The sequence below is a fragment of the Mobula hypostoma genome, chromosome 3, assembly GCF_963921235.1.
Source record: "Mobula hypostoma chromosome 3, sMobHyp1.1, whole genome shotgun sequence".
NCBI classification, from domain to species: Eukaryota; Metazoa; Chordata; class Chondrichthyes; order Myliobatiformes; family Myliobatidae; genus Mobula; species Mobula hypostoma.
The window spans coordinates 3,052,139-3,078,054 of NC_086099.1; the positions used below are offsets into that span (position 1 = coordinate 3,052,139).

At 46.4% G+C, this 25,916-nt stretch overlaps 1 protein-coding gene and 1 long non-coding RNA gene across 5 annotated transcripts in view; both read left to right on the forward strand.

Annotated features, from left to right (window-relative positions):
• Window positions 1–20,535, forward strand: part of gne (glucosamine (UDP-N-acetyl)-2-epimerase/N-acetylmannosamine kinase) — a 138,261-nt gene extending 117,726 nt beyond the window's left edge. For all 3 annotated transcript variants that reach the window (XM_063042570.1, XM_063042567.1, XM_063042568.1), the window contains 3 exons: window positions 440–622; window positions 4,149–4,262; window positions 15,274–20,535. In XM_063042570.1, coding sequence (XP_062898640.1) covers window positions 440–622; window positions 4,149–4,262; window positions 15,274–15,509 — 533 coding nt within the window. In that variant the 3' untranslated portion in view covers window positions 15,510–20,535. The remainder of the gene's footprint in view (window positions 1–439; window positions 623–4,148; window positions 4,263–15,273) is intronic.
• Window positions 20,536–21,438: 903 nt separating this feature from the next.
• LOC134343820 (uncharacterized) overlaps window positions 21,439–25,916 on the forward strand; it is a 109,687-nt gene continuing 105,209 nt past the window's right edge. The window contains exon 1 of one of the 2 annotated variants that reach the window (XR_010017325.1): window positions 21,439–23,949. This is a non-coding gene — a long non-coding RNA (uncharacterized LOC134343820). The remainder of the gene's footprint in view (window positions 23,950–25,916) is intronic. The other variant, XR_010017326.1, reaches the window with a different exon arrangement.

Consider the following 25,916-nt stretch of genomic DNA (forward strand, 5'->3'; position numbering starts at 1 on the left):
AATATCCATTTAGAACAGAGATGGGGAGGTATTTCTTAAGCCAGTGGGTGATGAATCTGTGGAATTCATTGCCACAGATGGCTTTGGAGGCCAAGTTATTGAGTATATTTATTTAAAGTGGAGGTTGATAGGTTCTTGATTTGTCAGGGTGTCAAAGATTATGAAGAAAAGGCAGGTAATGGATTTGAGATGGATTTTAAACCAGTCATGATGGCATGGCTGAGCAGAGTCCATGGGGTAAGTGGCCTAACTCTGCTCCTATGTCTTAGGGTCTTATAGCTATGATAGCTCAGTACTGTTACCCAACCACTTTCACATCCTTCATCCCTTTACAACACAGTGATGCATTGATCTGTCCTGGGCTCTGAAATGTATGTTGTGATGATGGTGAAATAATTTGGAAAAGGGTGATTACTAACCAAAAATGTTACTGCGACAGGAATCGGAGGGGGAATTGTCCAGAACAGCAACCTGATACACGGCAGCATGTTCTGTGCGGCTGAGCTCGGACACATCGTGGTATCGCTGGACGGGCCCGAGTGCATGTGTGGGGGCCGGGGTTGTATTGAGGCCTACGCGTCAGGCTTAGCATTGCAAAGAGAGGCCAAGAGGTTGCACGATGGTAAGTGATGGTCTGTTTCAAGGTAAAATATCCCTTATTGATTTAAACAAGAGATTACACGACATTGTCAGTCTGTTCCAAGGTATAATACCCCTTGTTGATTTAAACAAGAGGTTACACCATGTCAGTCTATTTCAAGGTATAATACCTCTTATTGATATAAACAAGAGATTACACGATGTGGTCAGTCTGTTTCAAGGTAAAATACCTCTTATTGATTTAAACAAGAGATTACACAATGGAAAATTTCAGTCTGTTTCAAGGTATAATACCCCTTATTGATTTAAACAAGAGATTACACCATGTCAGTCTGTTTCAAGGTATAATACCCTTTATTGATTTAAACAAGAGATTACACCATGTCAGTCTGTTTCAAGATAAAATACCCCTTATTGATTTAAACAAGAGATTACACTATGTCAGTCTGTTTCAAGGTATAATACCCCTTATTGATTTAAACAAGAGATTACACGACGTTGTCCGTCTGTTTCAAGGTATAATACCCCTTATTGATTTAAACAAGAGATTACACTGTGGCAAAGAGTTCGATAGATTCCACAGATTCGCCATTCTCTGGCGAAAGAAATTCCTCCTCATCTCTGTTCTGAAAGGAAGCCCCTCTATTCTGAGGCTGTCCTCTGGTCATTGACTCCCCCACCGTAGTAAACATCGTCTCTACATCCACTCTGTTAAGGCCTTTCACCATTTGTTAGGTGTCAATGAGGTCACCCCTCATCCTTCTGAATTCTAGTGAGTACAGGCCCAGGGCCATCAATCACTTTTCATATGAGAAGCCATTCAATCCTGGAATCATTTTCATGAACCTCCTTTGAACCCTCTCCAGTTTCAGCACATCCTTTCTAAGGTAAGGGGCCCAAACCTGCTCTCAATACTGCAAGTGAGGCCTCACCAGTGCTTTTTAAAGTCTCAACATTACATCCTTGCTTTTATATTCTAGTCCTCTTGAAATGAATGCTAACATTGTGTTTGCCTTCCTCACCACAGACTCAACCTGCAAATTGACCTTTAGGGAATCTTACACAAGGACTCCCAACTCCATTTGTGTCTCAGTTTTCTTTGTATTTTCTCTCCACTTAGAAAATAGTCAGCCCTTTCATTTCTTCTACCAAAGTGCATCACCGTACACTTCCCGACACTGTTTTCCATCTGCTATTTCTTTGCCCATTCTCCTAATCTAAGTCCTTCTGTAGCCTCTCTACATCCTCAAACCTACCTACCCCTCCACCTATCTTCATATCGTCTTGCAGACTTTGCAACAAAGACGTCAAATCCATCATTCAAATTATTGAATTATAATGTAAAAAAGAATCGGTCTCAACACAGACCCCTGTGGAACACCACTAGTCACTGGCAGCCAGTCAGAAAAGGCTCCCTTTATTCCCACTCGTTGCCTCCTTACCAATCAGCCCCCGCTTTATCCATGCTGGAATCTTTCCTGGTATAGCCTGTAAAGCAGCCTCATGTGAGGCATGTTAGAAACATAGAAATCCTACAGCACAATACAGGCCCTTCAGCCCACAAAGCTGTGCTGGAACATGTCCTTACCTTAGAAATGACCTTGTCAAAGATTTCTGAAAATCCAAGTACACAGTATGAACCAACCTTTGTCTATCCTCCTTATTATTTCTTCAAAGAATTCTAGCATATTTCCCCTTGAGGAAACCATGGTAACTACAGCCCATGTTATCACGTTTCCTCCAAGTACCCTGAGACCTCATCCTAAATAATCGACTCCAAAATCTTCCCAACCACTGAGATTTGTCTAACTGGCCTATAGTTTCATTGCTTCTGCCCTTCTCCCTTCTTGAAGAATGGAGTGACATTTCCAATTTTCCAGTCTCCCAGAACCATTCCAGAATCTAGTGATTCGTGAAAGATCATTACTAATGCCTCCATGATCTCGTCAGCTACCTCTTTCAGATCCCTGGGGTGTGCACCATCTGGTCCAGATGACTTATCAACCTTCAGACCTTTCAGTTTCCCAAGAACCTTCTCTCTAGTTGTGGTAACTTAACACACTTCATGACCCCTGACACCTGGAACTTCCGCCATACTGCTAGTGTCTTCCACAGTGAAGCTGTCGCAAAATACTTATTTAGTTCATCCACCGTTTTTTTTTATGCAATGGTGTCAGTCTGTTTTAAGTATAATACCCCTTATTGAGTTAAACAAGCAACCATACAAAGTAGCTTCAAACTGGAGTCCAAGAGCTGGTTGTTTGCCACATGGGCACAGTGATATCACAGCTCGGATCGTCGCTGTTTGAGGTTCAATTCTGGCATCCTTTGTAAAAGTTTGAACGTTATTCCTGTGAGCTCATAGGTTTCCTTCAGGTGCTGTAGTTTGCTCCCACAGTCCAAAGACCTAACGGTTGATATGCTAATTAGTTGGCCATTGTAAATTCCCCTGGGATCAGGTTAGAATGATGGGTTGCCGGGTGGTGTGGCTAGTTGGGCCAGAAGGGCCTGTTGTGTGCTTTGTCTCTAAATCAATAAATGTAACTGTCCTTGTTCTGTGAACCTTGGATTCAAACAGATTCAATCACTCCCCCCACCCTCCACACACTTCCTACCCACCTTCCCCTCAGCCCGTGAATGAGCACTGGATCTTGGTCTGTTCTCCTCACAGAAATGTGCAAAACCCTCCGTGCTAAAACTGGATGAGACAGCTGACAAAGTGTGTGAGGTGATAAGAGACTTGGATAAAGTGGGTAGCTAGAGACGTTTTGGCAGGGTGGAAATGGTTAATACGAGTGGGCATAATTTTAAGGTCATTAGAGGAAAGTATAGGGGGGAATGTCAGAGGTCGATTTTTCACACACAATGTGGTGTGTCCAGGAGACGCAATGCCGGGGCTGTGGTAGAGGCAGATACATTAGGGACATTTTAAGAAATTCACATGGATGACAGAAAAACGGAGTGTTATGCAGGAAGGAAGAGGTAGATTGATATTTAGAGCAGGTTAAAGCATTGTGAGCCAGTACTATGCTGCAGTGTTCTTGGTGTTATGTTGTCTATGTCCTAGGTGTCATGCTTTTGAACCACCACCCCGCTTCCCACTCGCCTGGATTCAATAACTGGGACCCTCTCATCATCGTGAGATGGTGTAGATAACAAATTCCACGTCACATGCCGGTGATATTAAACCTGATTCTGATTCTGAATTGACAGCTTTGTCTAGAAAACTGAATGCATTTCCTGTGTGCTCCATTTTTGCTTTGGCAGCTCAGTAGTGTAGTGTGGTTAGTGTAATGCTTTACAGCACCAACAATCCGGCTTCAGTCCTGATGCTGTCTGTCAGGAGTTTGCATGTTCTCCCTGTCACCGCATGGGTTTTCTCCAGGCTCTTCAGTCCAAAGGCGAACAGGTTAGCAGGTTAACTGGGCAGTGTGGGCTCGTGAAGGCCTGGAAAGGCTTGTTACTGTGCTGTATTTCTAAAATAAGTCAAAGCGTACCTGCTTGGTGATATGTTGCTCAGGAGAGTATTTCTGTTTTCCCTCTTTTAGAAGATTTGCTGCTGATGGGCGGAATGACAAAAAGTGGCGAGACCGCTGGTGCAGTTGACCTCATTCGAGCTGCCAAACTTGGAAATGTTGAAGCTCAGAAGGTCCTCAAAACAGGTAATCACCAGCACACATTTGTGCTTGTCCTATTCGTTTTAAGGAGTATAATGTTGGTTGTTTGTTGTATCCGGCGATGAGGGAAACCTGTGCAGGAGAATTATCAAAGTGGAAAAGCCTTTGCACTGCGGCACTTCAAGTCTCCTGGCCTTGGAGGTCCGGGTCCAGTGGTAGGTGTAGGTAGTTGGCACAAACTGGTGACTTCCTTGCTTACAGCGGACAACTCACTGCTATGGGCGGAAGTTCCCACTTCAAAAAGGCCACAATTATACCAGTGCCTAAGAAGAATAATGTGGGCTGCCTTAATGACTATCGCCCGGTAGCACTCACATTGACAGTGATGAAATACTCTGAGAGGTTGGTCATGACTAGACTGAACTCCTGTCTCAGCAAGGACCTGGACCCATTGCAATTTGCCTATCACCACAATAGGTCAACGGCTCTTCACATGGCCTTCGACCACCTGGACAACACAAACACCTACGTCAGGGTGCTAACAGCAGGAATTCTGCAGATGCTGGAAATTCGAGCAACACACATCAAAGTTGCTGGTGAATGCAGCTATAGTCGATGAACAGCATCCTGACGTAACACACTAGGAAGAGGTGCAGTCGACGTTTCAGGCCGAGACCCTTCGTCCTGAAACATCGACTGCACCTCTTCCTAGAGATGCTGCCTGGCCTGTTGCGTTCACCACCAACTTTGATGTGTGTTACGTCAGGATGCTGTCCATCGACTATAGCTCAGCATTTAACACCATCATTCCCACAATCCTGATTGAGAAGTTACAGAACCTGGGCCTCTGTAACTCCCGCTACAATTGGATCCTCGACTTCCTAACTGGAAGACCACAATCTGTGCAGATTGGTGATAACATCTCCTCCTCGCTGACGATCAACACTGGCGCACCTCAGGCGTGTGTGTTTAGCCCACTGCTCTACTCTCCAAATACACATGACTGTGTGGCTAGGCATAGCTCAAATACCATCAATAAATTTGCTGATGATACAACCATTGTTGGTAGAATCTCAGGTGGTGACGAGAGGACGTACAGGAGTGAGATATTCCATCTAGTGGAGTTGTGTCACAGCAGCGACCTGGTACTCATCGTCAGTAAGACAAAAGAGCTGACTGTGAACTTCAGGAACGGTAAGACGAAGGAATACATACCAATCCTCATAGAGGGATCAGAAGTGGAGAGAGTGAGCTGCTTCAAGTTCCTGGGTGTCAAAATCTCTGAGGATCTAACCTGGTCCCAGCATATCGATGTAGTTTTTGATCGAAGCACGACTGCGCAAGTCCGTGGACATCAGCGAGTTAGACTGGCGGGAAGAATATAAAAGAACACAAACAGGAGGAAATCTGCAAATTCAAGCAACACACATCAAAGTTGCTGGTGAATGCAGCAGGCCAGGCAGCATCTCTAGGAAGAGGTACAGTCAACGTTTTGGAAGGGTCTCGGCCGAAAACGTCGACAGTACCTCTTCTGAGAGACTATAAAAGAAGACAGCTTTATCGAGTGGGTGCCAGAGGAGTGGGCGATGAAGTAGAGGGAGACAGAGCAGGAGGGCTTTGGTTCAACGGGACTTTGGTGATAGCGGATTGAGGTGAGGTAAGCTTCTTGTGAGGAACAGGAAGTATGTCTGTGAGGCCGGTGATCTGTACTGGGTGTCAGATGTGGGATGTCCAGGAGACTCACAGCCTCCCAGACGGCCACATCTGTGCCAGGTGCATCGAGCTCCAGCTCCTTAGGGACCGTGTTCAGGAACTGGAGATGCACCTTGATGACCTTTGTCTGGTCAGGGAAAGTGAGGAGGCGATAGAGAGGAGCTAGGGGGCAAGTAGCCACACCGAGGCTGTGGGATACAGTACACCACAGCGTCACATACGGTTAGAATAACATGACTTCCATTGGCTCGCAAATGAATACAAGTCCCGTTATCACTAATTATAACCCAAACATGCTGCTACAGAGAACCCCTTAATCAACATATAACATTACAGAGAAGTCACTTTGTCAGCCTTAAGGCTGATATATACTTGTGCGTCAAATGTACGCTGTAAGTACGGCATAGCTGCGTACCCTACGCCGAACCCTATGCCGTAGCCTAAAGTGCACCTCTCCCAAAATGTAACTACGCGACGCAGACCGAACAACTGTGATTGGTCCGCTTGGTAGCATTGCATTTCCTCCTGCGCTGCAACAGCTTCCCATTGGGCGACTGAAGGGCAGGGAAGGAACTCTGGCTGCAATGTTTTCCATAAAGCTTTACAGACCTCCAAAATTGTGGAGGACCCTGTGCTTGACGCCAGTTTGTAGCTAGTATCATAAAATCTACCTGCCGACATCCGAAAATATTTGAAATGCATTTCCTCGTCCATGCCTCTCAGTGGCCGGACAAGCACAGATAATTCACCCTCCTTCAGTTTCAGTCGCCATTGTTTGAAGTTCGAGTTTCTTCGTGTTGAGTTTCAACATGAAGAAACTCAACAGTGTCATAGAAACCCCACCACCAACTAGCGTTTTGACGGTGTATTGCAGACACACCAACACACAAGTATAAATGCTCACAACAGCGTAGCCCACTTGCGTAGGCTACGGCACAAGCTAGTACGTACAAGTATAAATCAGCCTTTACAATTAACATTACAGTTAGTATCACTGAGAACCCTACATACAGTAAACCACAGCGTCACTGACCTGGGATCGACCCTGAACTCACTCACTGAGCTTTGACTGCCATGGCCCACACACGCCTTTTTCGGGTCAAGTGGATCAATTCATTGGTATTCATTTCCAGTCCTCTAGCTGCTGTCCCCATCATCATTTGTCTTTGCCTTCCTCTTGCTTTCTCCCCTTCAATCTTTCCCATAATTACTGTGCATTCTAACTCCTCTTTGCTAATCACATGTCCAATGAAGTTACGTTGCCTTTTCTTATCTCATACATTATTTCTCTTTTTGTGTTTGCTCTGTTCATGACATCCTTGTTAGATATTCGTTTTGTCCATGATATTCTTTGCATCCTCCTCAAAATCCTTATCTATGCTGCTTCAATTCGTTTCCTCATGTTACTAGATATTGTCCAACATTCTGAGCCATATAACATTACTGGATAAACGTAACATTTCAGTACTCTGAGGCGGACTGTCATGCCTAGTTTAGTATTGGTCAGTATAGTCTTCATTCTTGTAAAGGTGTCTTTTGCCATCCCTATTCTTCTTTTGATGTCCAAGTTGTACCTGCCATCTGATGTCACCCAGCTTCCAAAGTAGCAAAAGTTCATTACTTGATTTATGTCTTCCCCATTTATTCCCAGCCTGCAGATAGGATTCTCCTTCTTTTTGGATATCACCATACGTTCTGTCTTTTTGCGATTGATAGATAGACCCATTTCTGCACTTATTATTTTTTGTAATATTGTTTCACTGTACACATTAAATAAATCAGGGGAGAAAACAAACCCTTGTCTAATGTCTCTCTTGATTTTCGTAAAGTGAGTCATTTCTCCATCTATTCTTACAGCGGCAGTTTGTTCTTAGTACAGGTTTCTGATTAGGCGGAGGTCTTTCAAATCTAGATCTAGCATTTCCTGTAATATTTCAAATAACTTATTGTGCTTCACTTTATCAAATGCTTTTGTGTAGTCGATAAAACAAACAAACAAATCTTTTTGCACTTGAATAGCTCGTTCTGATAGTATCCTTAACAGCAATATTGCGTTTCTTGTACCTTTGTCTTTCACAAAACCACATTGTTCTTTACCCATTTCGGCTTGCATCTTACTTTTAGCTCTTGTCATCAAAATTCTTAGAAGTATCTTGGTGATATGACTCACTAAACTTATGGTCCTATGTAATTCACATTCTATTGCTCCAGGTTTCTTAGGCAGAGTGATAAGTACTGATTTTTTTCATCTCTTCTGGTATTATTCCAGTCTCATACATGTCATTGATTAAATCAGTAAGTTTTTCAATTCCATAACCTTCAAGGGTGATAATTTGTTCTGTTACTAATTAATCAGGACCTGCTGCGTTTCCTTTCTTCATCTTATTTATTCCATTATGAACTTCAGATTTTAAAATACTTAGACCTTCAATGTTCTTCTTAATTTCTGGTTTTTTCCTCGATCGTCTTCAAACAATTCCTCCAGTAAACCACAGTGTCACTGGCCTGGGATTGACCCTGACCGCAGTCACTGTCTGTACAGTAAACCAGTGTCACTGGCCCGGGATTGACCCTGACCTCAGTCACTGTCTGTACAGTAAACCAGTGTCACTGGCCCGGGATTGACCCTGAGCTCAGTCACTATCTGTACAGTAACCCAGTGTCACTGGGCCGGGATCAGTCCTGACCTCAGTGACTGTCTGTACAGTAAACCACAGTGTCACTGGCCCGGGATTGACCCTGACCTCAGTCACTGTCTGTACAGTAAACCACAGTGTCACTGGCCTGGGATTGACCCTGACCTCAGTCACTGTCTGTACAGTAAACCACAGTGTCACTGGCCTGGGATTGACCCTGACCTCAGTCACTGTCTGTACAGTAAACCACGGTGTCACTGGCCCGGGATTAACCCTGACCTCAGTCACTGTCTGTACAGTAAACCACAGTGTCACTGGCCCGGGATTGACCCTGACCTCAGTCACTGTCTGTACAGTAAACCACAGTGCCACTGGCCCGGGATCAGTCCTGACCTCAGTCACTGTCTGTACAGTAAACCAGTGTCACTGGCCCGGGATTGACCCTGACCTCAGTCACTGTCTGTACAGTAAACCAGTGTCATTGGCCCGGGATTGACCCTGAGCTCAGTCACTGTCTGTACAGTAAACCAGTGTCACTGGTCCGGGATCGACCCTGACCTCAGTCACTGTCTGTACAATAAACCACAGTGTCACTGGCCCGGGATTGACCCTGACCTCAGTCACTGTCTGTACAGTAAACCAGTGTCACTGGCCCGGGATTGACCCTGACCTCAGTCACTGTACAGTAAACCACAGTGTCACTGGCCCGGGATTGACCCTGACCTCAGTCACTGTCTGTACAGTAAACCACAGTGTCACTGGCCCGGGATTGACCCTGACCTCAGTCACTGTCTGTACAGTAAACCACAGTGTCACTGGCCCGGGATTGACCCTGACCTCAGTCACTGTCTGTACAGTAAACCACAGTGTCACTGGCCCGGGATTGACCCTGACCTCAGTCACTGTCTGTACAGTAAACCAGTGTCACTGGCCCTGGATCAGTCCTGACCTCAGTGACTGACTGTACAGTAAACCACAGTGTCACTGGCCCGGGATCGACCCTGACCTCAGTCACTGTCTGTAAAGTAAACCACAGTGTCACTGGCCCGGGATTGACCCTGACCTCAGTCACTGTCTGTACAGTAAACCACAGTGTCACTGGCCCGGGATTGACCCTGACCTCAGTCACTGTCTGTACAATAAACCACAGTGTCACTGGCCCGGGATTGACCCTGACCTCAGTCACTGTACAGTAAACCAGTGTCACTGGCCCAGGATTGACCCTGACCTCAGTCACTGTCTGTACAGTAAACCACAGTGTCACTGGCCCGGTATCGGCCCTGACCTCAGTCACTGTCTGTATAGTAAACCACAGTGTCACTGGCCCGGGATCAGTCCTGACCTCAGTCACTGTGTACAGTAAACCACAGTGTCACTGGCCCGGGATTGACCCTGACCTCAGTCACTGTCTGTACAGTAAACCAGTGTCACTGGCCCTGGATCAGTCCTGACCTCAGTGACTGACTCTACAGTAAACCACAGTGTCACTGGCCCGGGATCGACCCTGACCTCAGTCACTGTCTGTAAAGTAAACCACAGTGTCACTGGCCCGGGATTGACCCTGACCTCAGTCACTGTCTGTACAGTAAACCACAGTGTCACTGACCCGGGATTGACCCTGACCTCAGTCACTGTCTGTACAATAAACCACAGTGTCACTGGCCCGGGATTGACCCTGACCTCAGTCACTGTACAGTAAACCAGTGTCACTGGCCCAGGATTGACCCTGACCTCAGTCACTGTCTGTACAGTAAACCACAGTGTCACTGGCCCGGTATCGGCCCTGACCTCAGTCACTGTCTGTATAGTAAACCACAGTGTCACTGGCCCGGGATCAGTCCTGACCTCAGTCACTGTCTGTACAGTAAACCACAGTGTCACTGGCCCGGGATTGACCCTGACCTCAGTCACTGTCTGTACAGTAAACCAGTGTCACTGGCCCAGGATTGACCCTGACCTCAGTCACTGTCTGTATAGTAAACCACAGTGTCACTGGCCCGGGATCAGTCCTGACCTCAGTCACTGTGTACAGTAAACTACGGTGTCACTGGCCAGGGATTAGCCCTGACCTCAGTCACTGTACAGTAAACCACAGTGTCACTGGCCTCGGATTGACCCTGACCTCAGTCACTGTCTGTACAGTAAACCACAGTGTCACTGGCCCGGGATCAGTCCTGACCTCAGTCACTGTCTGTACAGTAAACCACAGTGCCACTGGCCCGGGATTAACCCTGACTTCAGTCACTGTCTGTACAGTAAACCAGTGTCACTGGCCCGGGATTGACCCTGACTTCAGTCACTGTCTGTACAGTACAGTACAACACAGAGCCACTACCATACCTTAAGGATAAGGCGATTGGACAGCCAGAGAATTTTTTGCAGGTGGAAATGGCTAATGCAAGCGGGTATAACTTAAGGTTAGTAGTGGGATGTCAGAGGTGAGTTTTGTACGCAGAGTGGAACACACTACTGGGGTGGTGGTAGAGGTAGATATATCAGGGGATTTCAAGATATTGTTGGGCACAGAGAAATGGAGGGCTTTGTGGGAGGGAAGGGTTAGATTGATTTTAAAAGTTGGCATAACATCATGGGCCAAGAATCTGTACTGTGCTGTAATATTCTGTGTAAGGGGGGAAAGATGAAGTGGGAAATTACGGAAATATTTATGGAGAAGGAAAGGTGTTGACATGAAAATGTCCAAGAGACTGCAGTGTGTCAGAGGGAAGGAAGTGCTCTTCCTTGAAAGTTCCAACAAGGTTTCAACATTTGAGAGAAGCTTGGATGGGTGCCTGGATGGTAGGGGCATGGAGGGCTCTGGTCCTGGTGCAGGTCGATAGGAGGAGGCAGTTTAAATGAATTGGCACAGACTAGATGGGCCTATGGGTCTGTTTATTTGCTGTACTCTTCTATGACTCTGTGGTCAGGGGCCCTGAGATAGAGGGGTGGATGTGGTGGTGATTTTATGATAGGACCATAAGATACAGGAGCAGAATTAGGCCATTTGGCCTATCGAGTCTGCTCTGCCATTCCATCATGACTGATTTATTATCCCTCTCAATCCCATTTTCCTCCCTTCTCCCTGACCTTTGGCATCTCTTTTTTAAATACATCCATCTGTGGTAATGAATTCCCCAGATTCGCCACCCTCTGGCTAAAGAAATTCCTCCTTATCTCTGTTCTGAAAAGGACGTCCTTCTATTCCAAGGCTCTGCCCTCTGGCGATGGGTCACTGGAACACACTGAAGAGGTGTTGTATTCTGATATTTAAATCCAAGATTCTTTTAGAGGTCAGAAAAGAAGCACAAATCTTGTTGCTTCATGCTTGTGTACTTAAGTGTTCATAGAACAAAAAGAAATTGAACCAAACAGTAACAGAGGTCTGTGAAGCCAAGAGAGACAAAAGAACTTAGGCTACATCCACACTAGACCGGATAATTTTGAAAACGCCGGTTTCGCATAAAAACGATAGGCGTCCACACCAAGCGTTTTTGAAAATACCTCTGTCCACATTAAAACGGGTATTTGGGCGAATCTCCTCCTACTGGGCATGTGCAGGACACACAGAAAACAAGCGAAGAGGAAACGGTATACTTGGTGCACGTTTGTCCAGTACAGACTAGAAAAACTTAAAAGGAAATTGCCAAACGGTATACTTGGTGCACATTTGTCCAGTTACGGACTAGAAAAACTTAAAAAGGAAATTGCAAACGAAAGACTTGGTGCACATTTGTCCAGAAACATTACCTACAGCCATCGTCTCTTTACCGATGAAAGGGGTGACAGCTACAACTAAATGCAATAAGGCTTGTTACTGAGCAAAAGTGAAATTTGCTGTTACCTCATTTGTTTGCCTTTACTTTTGCCATGTCTTTGTGTATTATTTTGCTGTATTTAACATGTGCAATAAAACGAGTTACTGGGCAAAAGTAACAATTGCATCTATTGAATGTTTGCACAAGCAATACACTAATAAAGCACCTTGTTAATTGTATAAAACATGTCTGTATCAGTGTTATCTTGTATTTCCATACAATGTGACATTAGGCTGTTACACATCTATTGTCAGATATTGTTGTGGTGTTTGAGGTTGCGTTCAAGAAAACAATGAAATGCCAAGCTGCCACCACCATTTGTTCCCGCACGTCATGACAGCGGTTTTAAAAGTATCCGGTTACCCCGTACACACTACAACGGCCAACCTACAACGGCCAGCCAATGTCTTCAGATTTACACACTCTGGAGAGTGTTTCAGAAAAGCTCCGTTTTCGGGGGAGGAAAACACTGTTTCAGTGTGGACGGAGGGTCAAGATGAAGAGAAAAAGCTTCAGTTATGGATTTATCTGGTCTAGTGTGGACGTAGTCTGAGATGGTTCTGCTTTGTGGTCAGTTATTTTATACCCATAGAAAACGAAAATTCCATTCAAATTTATAGATAAGATCAACCAATGAGATAGCTGTTATTCAAATAATGTACTACCAAGTGAAGCTTCCAGAATCGTGCCCGTATGATATCCACTAGGGGGACACACTCAGCTTGCATGTGCTTATTGTGACCACTAGGATACATAATTTAATGTGGATAAATGTGAAGTTATCCACTTTGGTGGCAAAAATAGGAAAACAGATTATTATCTGAATGGTGGCTGATTAGGAAAAGGGGAGGTGCAACGAGACCTGGGTGTCATTATACACCAGTCATTGAAAGTGGGCATGCAGGTACAGCAGGCGGTGAAAAAGGCGAATGGTATGCTGGCATTTATAGCGAGAGGATTCGAGTACAGGAGCAGGGAGGTACTACTGCAGTTGTACAAGGCCTTGGTGAGACCACACCTGGAGTATTGTGTGCAGTTTTGGTCCCCTAATCTGAGGAAAGACATCTTTGCCATAGAGGGAGTACAAAGAAGGTTCACCAGATTGATTCCTGGGATGGCAGGACTGAAGGCAGATAAATCCCCAGGGCCAGATGGTCTGCATCCTAGAGTGCTTAAGGAAGTAGCCCAAGAAATAGTGGATGCATTAGTGATGATTTTTCAAAACTCGTTAGATTCTGGACTAGTTCCTGAGGATTGGAGGGTGGCTAATGTAACCCCACTTTTTAAAAAAGGAGGGAGAGAGAAACCGGGGAATTATAGACCGGTTAGCCTAACGTCGGTGGTGGGGAAACTGCTGGAGTCAGTTATCAAGGATGTGATAACAGCACATTTGGAAAGCGGTGAAATGATCGGACAAAGTCAGCATGGATTTGTGAAAGGAAAATCATGTCTGACGAATCTCATAGAATTTTTTGAGGATGTAACTAGTAGAGTGGATAGGGGAGAACCAGTGGATGTGGTATATTTGGATTTTCAAAAGGCTTTTGACAAGGTCCCACACAGGAGATTAGTGTGCAAACTTAAAGCACACGGTATTGGGGGTAAGGTATTGGTGTGGGTGGAGAATTGGTTAGCAGACAGGAAGCAAAGAATGGGAATAAACGGGACCTTTTCAGAATGGCAGGCGGTGACTAGTGGGGTACCGCAAGGCTCAGTGCTGGGACCCCAGTTGTTTACAATATATATTAATGACTTGGATGAGGGAATTAAATGCAGCATCTTCAAGTTTGCGGATGACACGAAGCTGGGTGACAGTGTTAGCAGTGAGGAGGATGCTAAGAGGATGCAGGGTGACTTGGATAGGTTGGGTGAGTGGGCAAACTCATGGCAGATGCAATTTAATGTGGATAAATGTGAAGTTATCCACTTTGGTGGCAAAAATAGGAAAACAGATTATTATCTGAATGGTGGCCGATTAGGAAAAGGGGAGGTGCAACGAGACCTGGGTGTCATTATACACCAGTCATTGAAAGTGGGCATGCAGGTACAGCAGGCGGTGAAAAAGGCGAATGGTATGCTGGCATTTATAGCGAGAGGATTCGAGTACAGGAGCAGGGAGGTACTACTGCAGTTGTACAAGGCCTTGGTGAGACCACACCTGGAGTATTGTGTGCAGTTTCGGTCCCCTAATCTGAGGAAAGACATCTTTGCCATAGAGGGAGTACAAAGAAGGTTCACCAGATTGATTCCTGGGATGGCAGGACTTTCATATGAAGAAAGACTGGATGAACTGGGCTTGTACTCGTTGGAATTTAGAAGATTGAGGGGGGATCTGATTGAAACGTATAAGATCCTAAAGGGATTGGACAGGCTAGATGCAGGAAGATTGTTCCCGATGTTGGGGAAGTCCAGAATGAGGGGTCACAGTTTGAGGATAGAGGGGAAGCCTTTTAGGACCGAGATTAGGAAAAACTTCTTCACACAGAGAGTGGTGAATCTGTGGAATTCTCTGCCACAGCAAACTGTTGAGGACAGTTCATTGGCTATGTTTAAGAGGGAGTTAGATATGGCCCTTGTGGCTACGGGGGTCAGGGGGTATGGAGGGAAGGCTGGGGTGGGGTTCTGAGTTGGATGATCAGCCATGATCATAATAAATGGCGGTGCAGGCTCGAAGGGCCGAATGGCCTACTCCTGCACCTATTTTCTATGTTTCTATAATAAATTGTTATATGCATATAGAAACTACTTAAAATGCAAGAGGATAATTGTTAAACAGCAAAGAAAATTACAATTAAGCAGTCCAATCTAAGAATTAACAGTCTGATCCAGCAAAGGTCATTGGTTTGAACTATTGTGTTGTAATGTTTCTTAATGGGATCTCATTCTCACCCACAGCTGGCTGTGCTCTTGGGCTTGGCATTGTGAACATCCTGCACACAGTGAACCCCTCTCTGGTGGTGCTGTCTGGGGTCCTGGCTGCCCATTATGAGGACGGTGTGAAAGAGGTGATCAGCCAGCGGGCTCTGCACTCAGCACGCACGGTGGAAGTGGCCGTCTCCAGCCTGACCGAACCAGCACTGCTCGGAGCCGCCAGTATGGTCTTAGATTACGCCACACGCCGAACCTATTAGCCCCGCAGAATCTCTCACTTATGCCGTCTCCATTATTTAATATTTATTCACCGTTGAATGTGACTGCTCCATTTGGTCGCCCAGCCATCGGCAGCCATGTCTACAGCTGCTGAGTACAGGATGGATCAGAGTAAAGATTCACATCAGGTTGTGGGATGGTTTGTAAACTGCCTTTGGCTCGAGTTAATGTTCTGCCAATTGCAAAGTGATAACGTTCTGTTCCAATCAAACCCAGCTCTCAGAGTCCAGCCAACGACATACCCTGGCATCCCTCCTGAAATGAATGACGTTTCTGGCCTGAGGTGAGGCCGCTCGGTAAGAGGTAAGGCTAGTGTAGGTACGAGTCATTTCCCACTAGCTTCCATTATCCAGTATTCAAGAAGGAGGCTATTTGGCTCATCACATTTGTGCAATCCCCTTGGTCCCATTTTCTCTCCTTACTGGCCTGTCACCATAAGGTGCCCACCAGTCCAGTATTGACCCCATTACCATTTCCATCAGTCTCTCTTTTTTTCCCCCTGTAAAATGAATAAAAGGTCCTTTTTGGCCTTGACTTTAGAGTCACAGAGTCACACTCTACAGAAACAGGCCCATGTATGAGATTCTGGAGATGCTGCAAATGCAGAATAACACACACAAAATGGTGCTGGAACTCGGCAGTCCAGGCAGCATCTGTGGAAAAGAGTACAGTCGATGTTTCGGGCCGAGACCCTTCAGCAGGACAGGAAAGGAAAGGGGCAGAAACCAGAAACAGGTCATTTAGCTCTCCAGGTCTATGTTAACTAACGAGCACCCATTTCCAGTAATTCTGTTGTCTAGCACCTGATTCATTGCCTTCCGTGCTCTACACACACACACACTGCAAAGCATTTGAGTTGTCGGTGTCCCGGGACCCACACTAACTTTCATCACATTTGATTGATTTCCTGATGTAAAACAAAGTGAACAAAGTGTTCATCTTCTCCTTCCTTGCAGGTTACCCAGTGTTCTCTCTGGTCATTCTTAGAGTCACAGAAGAGAATCAGGTCCTTCAGCCACTCCAGTCTGCCTAGTCCCATCAAACTGCACCTGGACCATTGCCCTCTATACCCCTCTCATCCATGTACCTATCCAAATTTCCCTTCAATGTTGACATTGACCCCTATATCCACCACTCCTGCTGGCAGCTCATTCCATCCACACCCTCACCAGCTTCACTTCCTGTTTCCCTTAAACTTTCCACCTTTCACCCTTAACCCATGACCCCTAGTTGTAGTCTCTTACAACCTCAGTGGAAAAAGCCTGCTTGCATTTACCCTATCTATACCCCTCATAATTTACATAGAAACCTACAGCACAATACAGGCCTTTCGGCCCACAAAGCTGTGCTGAATATGGCCTTAGCTGAGAAATTACTGAGGGTTACCCGTAGCCCTCTGTTTTTCTAAGCTCCATGTACCTATCCATGAGTCTCTTTAAAAGACCCTATCGTACCCGCCTCCACCACCATCGCCGGCAGCCCATTCCACACACTCACCACTCTCTGCGTGAAAAAACTAACCCCTGGCATCTCCTCTGTATCTATTTCCAAGCACCTTAAAACTGTGCCCTCTCATGTTAGCCATTTCAGCCCTGGGGAAAAGCCTCTGACTATCCACACGACCAATGCCTCTCATCATCTTGTACACTTCTATCAAGTCACCTCTATCAGGACTCGGACGTCAAGATCCCTCTGATCCTCCACGCTGCCAAGAGTCTTACCATTAATACTATATTCTGCCATCATATTTGACCTACCAAAATGAACCATTTTAGTCTTACCTGGGTTGAACTCCATTTTGCTGCAAGTTTGTCATTGTCATCATGGTCCATAAGACCATAAGTCATTGGGGTAGAATTAGGCCCCTCTGCCTACTGAGTCCGTTGTGCCTGATTATTACCCCTCCCAATCCCAATCCCCATCTCCTGCCTTCTCCCTGTAACCTTTGATGCCCTGACTAATCAAGAACCTATCAATCTCTGCTTTAAATATGCTCAAGACTTGTCCTCCACAGCCAGCCATGGCAATGACTTCCACAGATTCACTATTCTCTGGCTGAAGAAATTCGTTCTCACCTCTGTTACAAAGAGACGTCCTTCTGTTCCCAAAACTGCCCACCGGTCCCAGAATCAACCGCTGTAGGAAACATCCACTCTGTCAAGCCTTTCAATATCCGATGGGTTTCAGTGAGTCCCCCCACCCCTGCCAATTCGTTTAAACCCCAGTGAGCATGGGCCCAGCGCCATCAAATGCTCCACATACATTAACCCTTTCATTCCTGGGTTCATTCTCATGAACCCTGTATGGACCCTGTCCAATGCCAGCACATCTTTTCTTAGATAAGGGGGCAAAACTGCTCCCCTTTGCCATATTGGCTGCTTTCAGTTGCGGCCTGTAGGAACCTTGCCCTTCTGTGGTCCTGTCATATTTCCCGCTGGCAGATTTGTCCCATGTCTCTGGGGCCAGGTCTTCCACTGAGGTGCCTCCAAACGAGAATCCAAGCAGGGTGCTGCTGGATTTCTCAATCAGAGTATCACAGGCACTTGTCCTGAAATTAGTTCTTTTGTGGCAGCGGTACATTGCAATACATAATAATTTTTAAAGCTATGAATTGCATCAGAAACATTAGCTGTGGAGATTGCTGAAGCATTAGCGATGATCTTTCAAAAGTCGATAGATTCTGGCATGGTTCCGGAGGACTGGAAGATTGAAAATGTCACTCCGCTATTTAAGAAGGGGGCAAGGTAGCAAAAAGGAAATTATAGACCTGTTAGCTTGACATCGATGTTCGGGAAGTTGTTGGAGTCGATTGTCAAGGATGAGGTTACAGAGTACCTGGAGGCATATGACAAGATAGGCAGAACTCAGCATGGATTCCTTAAAGGAAAATCCTGCCTGACAAACCTATCACAATTTTTTGAGGAAATTACCAGTAGGCTAGACAAGGGAGATGCAGTGGATGTTGTATATTTGGACTTTCAGAAGGCCTTTGACAAGGTGCCACACATGAGGCTACTTAACAAGATAAGAGCCCATGGAATTGCAGGAAAGTTACATATGTGGATAGACCGTTGGCTGATTGGCAGGAAACAGAGAGTGGGAATAAAAGGATCCTATTCTGGTTGGCTGCCGGTTACCAGTGGTGTTCCACATGGATCAGTGTTGGGGCCGCTTTTTTTTTTACATTGTACATCAACGATTTGGATTATGGCTTTGTGGCTAAGTTTGATGATGATACGAAGATAGGTGGAGGGGCTGGTAGTGCTGAGAAAACGGAGAGTCTGCAGAGAGACTTGGATAGATTGGAAGAATGAGCAAAAAAGTGGCAAATGAAATACAATGTTGGAAAGTGTATGGTTATGCACTTTGGCAGAAGAAATAAACGGGCAGACTATTATTTAAACGGGGAAAGAATTCAAAGTTCTGAGATGCAACAGGACTTGGGAGTCCTCATGCAGGATACCCTTAAGGTTAACCTCCAGGTTGAGTCGGTGGTGAAGAAGGTGAATGCAATGTTGGCATTCATTTCTAGAGGAGTAGAGTATAGGAGCAGGGATGTGATGTTGAGGCTCTATAAGGCACTGGTGAGACCTCACTTGGAGTACTGTGGGCAGTTTTGGTCTCCTTACTTAAGCAAGGATGTGCTGACGTTGGAGAGGGTACAGAGAAGATTCACTAGAATGATTCTGGGAATGAGAGGGTTAACATATGAGGAACGTTTGTCTGCTCTTGGACTGTATTCCTTGGAGTTTAGAAGAATGAGGGGAGACCTCATAGAAACATTTCGAATGTTGAAAGGCATGGACAGAGTGGATGTGGCAAAGTTGTTTTCCATGATGGGGGAGTCCAGTACGAGAGGGCATGACTTAAGGATTGAAGGGTGCCCATTCTGAACAGAAATGCGAAGAAATTTTTTTAGCCAGAGGGTGGTGAATTTATGAAATTTGTTGCCACGGGCAGCAGTGGAGGCTAAGTCATTGGGTGTATTTAAGGCAGAGATTGATGGGTATCTGAGTAGCCAGGGCATCAAAGGTTATGGTGAGAAGGTGGGGGAGTGGGACTGAATGGGAGAATGGATCAGCTCATGATAAAATGGCAGAGCAGACTCGATGGGCCGAATGGCCTACTTCTGCTCCTTTGTCTTATAGTCTTATTAAGCAATTAAATTATGTAAATAGTTCAAAAAGAGAGCAAAAATACTGAGGTACTGTGCATGGGTTCAACGTCCATTCAGAAATCTGCTGGCGGAGGGGAAGAAGCTGTTCCTGAAATGTGGAGTCTCTAGGCTCCTGTACTTCGTCCTTGATGGTAGAAATGAGAAGAGGGCATGTCCTGGGAGATGATAGATGCCGCCTTAGGCACCATTTTTTGAAGGTGTCCTTGATGTTGGGGAGGCTTGTATCCATGATGCAGTTGGCTGAGTTTACAACTTTCTGCAACTTTTCCCAATCCTGTGTGGTGGCCCCTACCAGAGGGAGACGTAACCAGTTAGAATGCTCCCCACAGTACATCTTTAGAAATCTGTGAGAGTCACTGGTGATGTACCGAGCCTCCGCAAACTCCCACTGAGATGCAGCTTTCTTGCAATTGCAGAATGTGTTGGACCAGGTCAGGTCTTCAGAGGTGTTGACACCTTGTTCAGAAGGTGATATGTAACTGATGCCAGAGGCTGTAAGGGGTGGGTGGGGGGTGGTGAACAGTGTGGTAGTGTTCAGGGCTCTGTGAGCACCAGAAACTAGTACAAGTAGGCCACTTGGCCCATCATTCAGAATGATTCACCCCTCTCCTCCCTCCAGGGCCCTGTCCTGCCTTATGTTCAGGCCAGGGCATCCAGGACTTTGCACGACGGGCGGGCATCTTGATGAGGCCTCGGAAAGCAAGGCAGCACTGACATCTGTGGAGATTCAAGAGGGTCTCCGGGGCCAGCACAATGCGCAGTCAGTAACAGTGAGACTACCTCTGCTTTCCAGTGAATAGGGTACAAGAGGGTGGGGTGGGGACAGGTGCACTGTGGTGGGTGGCTGGGGTGAGATGAGGGTGGGGACAGGTGCACTGTGGTGGGTGGCTGAGGTGAGGTGAGGGTGGGGACAGGTGCACTGGGGTGAGGTGAGGGTGGGGACAGGTGCACTGTGGTGGGTGGCTGGGGTGAGGTGAGGGTGGGGACAGGTGCACTGTGGTGGGTGGCTGAGGTGAGATGTACAGGGGAGGGTGGGGACAGGTGCACTGTGGTGGGTGGCTGAGGTGAGATGTACAGGGGAGGGTGGGGACAGGTGCACTGTGGTGGGTGGCTGAGGTGAGATGTACAGGGGAGGGTGGGGACAGGTGCACTGTGGTGGGTGGCTGAGGTGAGATGTACAGGGGAGGGTGGGGACTGATGCACTGTGGTGGGTGGCTGAGGTGAGGTGAGGGTGGGGACAGATGCACTGTGGTGGGTGGCTGAGGTGAGGTGAGGGTGGGGACAGGTGCACTGTGGTGGGTGGCTGGGGTGAGGTGAGGGTGGGGACAGGTGCACTGTGGGTGGCTGGGGTGAGGTGAGGGTGGGGACAGGTGCACTGGTGGGTAGCTGGGATGAGATGTACAGGGGAGGGTGGGGACTGATGGACTGGAGGGTGGGGTGAAAGATGTGTACAGGGGAGGGTGTGGACTGATGGACTGGAGGGTGGGGTGAGATGGATATGTACGGGGAGGGTGGGGACTGATGGACTGGAGGGTGGGGTGAGATGGATATGTACGGGGGAGGGTGGGGACTGATGGACTGGAGGGTGGGGTGAAAGATGTGTACAGGGCGGGGTGGGGACAGGTACACTGTGGTGGGTGGCTGGGGTGTGATGGATATGTACAGGGGAGGGTGGGGACTGACGGACTGGAGGGTGGGGTGATATGGATATGTACAGGGGGAGGGTGGGGTGATATGGATATGTACAGGGGAGGGTGGGCACTGACGGACTGTAGAGTGGGGTGATATGGATATGTACACTCACACTCACACTCACACCTGCCCTTTGTAACTTTACAAACTCTTGAGCGGTCCCCTGGGCCAGCCTGCTCAGACACAAAGGCAACAGCAGATGCAGACTGCGTGCCATTTGTCACAGTCTTCCCTCTGTGTGTGACAGTTTTCTGCTGGTCGCCTGCTCCCACCGCTTGGTGTAAGTATGAACCCTCACTTGGGGAGTAACTCACCTCTGCCTGAGGCAGGAGGAGCTGAAATTAACTGACGAATCAGTTTGCACAAGTCTGGGCTGGACACTTAGTGCAGCTTTGGAGATGCTTACACTGATAGACGGCTGGACAGAAGAGAGATCGGGGGCGCTGTCACTGACAGACGGCTGGAGAGAGGAGCGGAGCGATCGGGAGCTCGGGGGAAGGGTGCCCTCACATTTCCTACTTGCATTTGACCATAAGATACAGGAGCAGAATTAGGCCATCTGGCCCAGTGAGTCCGCTCCTCCATTTCATCTCTTACTGGCTAACAGCTTAATGATGATTGTAAATTGTCCTGTGGGTTGAATCGGTGGGTTGCGGCGAGGTGTGGTTCAGTGGGCCGGAAGGATCTGTTCCCGCTGTATCTCCAAATAAGTGATCTGGTGACCTGGGTTATGTTGAGAAAATATTTGCAAATCGATTGAAGCTTTTTGGGATTTGCTGTTGTGATGGTAGAAACTGGGAAAACACAAGGATTTCTCAAAAGAAAAAAAAATCCATTTGAAAATAAATTGTTAGTCAGGCTGCGTCAGTCCATTGAAAGTTGCTACATTTCGGGATGAAATGTCAACTCTGGGCTGTTTGGACGTATTTCTGGTGTTTTCTAATGTCTGCTTGGTTACAGATTTATTCCTTGACAGCTTGTCTTTAACCTTAAACACTATGGCACCACCCCCTGTATTTTGTGTGTAAATAAAAGTATTTAGGCAAACCTGAAATAAAAAAATGGTGGTTGACAGAAAATTAATGTAATGTAAAAAGTCTTGTGAAAGACTGAAAAAAAGAAACACGAGAAGATTTATATTTTTATTTAAGGGAGCAATTCAGGAATTTGTGGGATTAATTCATCCAACAACCGATTACCAATGTAACAAATACTGAATCGCCCATTAATTGTGGAATTGAATTCAAGAGTTGCAAGGTAATGTTTCAGCTCTGTAAAACAGATTGAGAATAGGTTGAGTGAACTCGGCCTTTTCTCCTTGGAGCGACGGAGGGTGAGAGGTGACCTGATAGAGGTGTATAAGATGATGAGAGGCATTAATCGTGTGGATAGTCAGAGGCTTTTCCCCAGGGCTGAAATGGCTAGCACGAGAGGGCAGTTTTAAGGTGCTTGGAAGTAGGTTCTGAGGGGATGTCGTTTTTTACGCAGAGAGGCCTAGGAAATTTCTAAAGGGCCTTCATTGTGCTGTAGGTTTTCTATAGTTAGACCACAATCGGAGTAATGTGTTCATTTCTGGTTTCCTCCTTATAGGAAGGGTGTGGGAGCTTTAAAGAGGCTGCAGAGGAGATTTACCAGGATGCTGCCTGGATTAGAGAGCATGTTTTATGAAGATAGGTTAGAGTTTTTTCCTTGAGAGCAAAGGTAATGGCAGAAGTGTATTAAAACTGTTAGAAGAGACCCTGCACCTTTTCCCCTGGGTTGCATTGGACAGTACCAAATGACATATGCTTAAGGTGACTGGAGGAAAGTACTGGAGGGGTGGGAGAGATATCAGAGGCGAGTACAGTATTTTGTTTACACAGAAAATGGCTGTGACAATTTCATTAAATACCTCAGCCTCAGAGAAAACAATTGTCCTGCTCTGTATCCTGAACCTCTTCTGCACCCTTGGAAGCTATAGTGTGGCAATCCGAATCAGACTAACATGAAATTTGCAGTGGACTAGTTAAACGAAAGTAAATACAAAAAAGAGCAAAATAGTCAGGAAGGGATTCCGGAAACTTTGTGTAATGTTCTTAATGCTCTTGCACATCGATAATATCCGCTCGAGAGCAACACGCTGTTCAACAGCAGTGATAAGATAAACTGTTATTGAACAGGGGAGAGTCCCCAACTACCACAAATTTTGCAGTCGAGTATCCCGCCCGCAGGCGTCAGCACACCCGAAGTGCAATGGGACTGGGAGAGCCGGTGAAGATCGTCCACCTTGAAGCCACAGCAATCCAGTGGCACCTTGCTCCCTACGTTACATTCGTTCAAACCTCGCACACTGAAGTCGGATGGTGTTCCTGATCCCAGCCCCAGGAGTGGAAGCGCTGGTCTCTACAGCCATCGCCGCTGCACAGGGAGGGGGGGGGGGGGAGTGCACACCAGGCTTCCCCCCGTGTCAGCACTGCGAGGCCCGCTGTGCTCTGGAATGAACGCCGGGGATCGCAGCTCTCCGGTAGAGAACGCTTGGTCTCAGCTCTCGATCACGGCCCAGGTGAGCTCAGGTGTGTTGTACCTTGGCGCCGGATATCACGTGTGAAAAGGGCACCCATCAGCACCTTTCTGATCACGGTCTCTCTGCTGACTGACAGGTAAGGGTGCTCTGGGCTGGCTGCCATGTGAACCCAGGCTTTCCCAATACTCCTTAATAACAGCATTTTCAAGGTCTATTTCTTATAAATTCACATACTCCTGCCCCGAAGCTATTAGCCTATGTGTTCATATTCTATGTCGTTTGTCTTGGGTTGTAGTGTTGTTGATACTTTCTCTCACCGTAATATTTGCATATCTTCTAAAAAAGAAAAAACGGCTTTTATTAACGCAACACACATCAAAGTTGCTGGTGAACACAGCAGGCCAGGCAGCATCTCTAGGAAGAGGTACAGTCGACGTTTCAGGCCAAGAAAGTGGGGGTGGGGGTTCTATTGGCCGTTTAGTAAACGCCTATTTCCGCAGCGAGCAACAGGGTGTCGCTGTGGAGGCGATGGGGTTCCATCGAACAGTACAGTCCACTCGGCCTAGCATGGTCTGCTGACCCTTATAAACGAGGAGGGTTTAACCTAATGTGGCAGGGGAACTGGTGGGAACTGGAGTGAAAGGATTCAGGATACTTTATACTTTATTGTTGCCAAACAATTGGTACTAGAATGTACAATCATCACAGCGATATTTGATTCTGTGCTTCACACTCCCTTGATTACAAATATTAAATATTATAAATAATTAAAAATAGTTAAAATTAGTAAATATTAAAAATTTAAATTATAAATCATATTTGGAGGATGGATGGTAAAAAAAAATAGCAGCATTACACCTGTGAAAGGTTTCACTGCTAATGTGCAATGACTTTCTGTAGAGGCAATGTTTGGGTTATGGTTAGAGATAACTGGTGCTTTGGAATGTGAGCCGGGCCCTTTCTTCGGCATGAGATGAAGAGGGAAGACGCTGGAGAGAACCGGTGATTCAATGGAGAAAGGTGCCGCAGTCGACTGAGGATTGATGAAATGTGTGACTTCTGGAGGAGTTGTGCTCCAACTTGTGCATATTTGACTGTTTAATTAAAATTGGCCCTTTTTGTTGTTTTTCTTTCTTTACTAACTCTTTAGTTAAGTGAAGATTCATAAATATAATTCCTTTAATCGTATGCAGTGTGCTGTCTGTTGTTTCTTGGCACTGAGTCGTACCAAATTACACAGCATCCACACAAACCAGGGTCTGGGGTGGGAGAGCTGTGTCAATCTCATGGGTTTGGCGGGACTGGAGGGTGCCTTCCCTCGACTTGCGCAGCCAAGGACATCAACAGGGTTTCAATAGCGTGCAGTCTGACTGTCAGGAAGGGCAGGCAGATGACAGGACAGTTTTGCAGCCAGCAGGGTGAGTATCAGTGCATTCGGGATGCAGAATCAAAAACGGTAACAAATACAGTACTCAAAGTCACAATGCACGGAGTATAAGAAATAAGGTGGATGATCTTGTTGTACTATTACAGATTGTCAGGTTTGATGTTGTGGCCATCACTGAATCGTGGCTGAAGGATGGTTGTAGTTGGGAGCTGAATGTCCAAGGTTACACATTGTATCGGAGAGATAGGAAGGTAGGCAGAGGGGGTGGTGTGGCTATACTGGTAAAGACTGGCATCAAATCAGTAGAAAGATGTGACATGGGATCGGAAGATGTTGAATCCTTGTGGGTTGAGTTAAGAAACTGCAAAGGTAAAAGGACCCTGATGGCAGTTATATACAGGCCTCCCAACAATGGCTGGGATAGGAAATAGAAAAGGCATGTCAAAGGGCAATACACACGAAATACTGGGGTAATTCAGCAGGCCAGGAAGCATCTATGCAAAAGAGTACAGTTGACATTTTGGGGTGAAACCCTTCATCGGGACTGGAGAGAAAAAACATTGACTGATGCTGCCTGGCCTGCTGGGTTCCTCCAGCATTTTGTGTGTGTTGCTCGGATTTCTGGCATA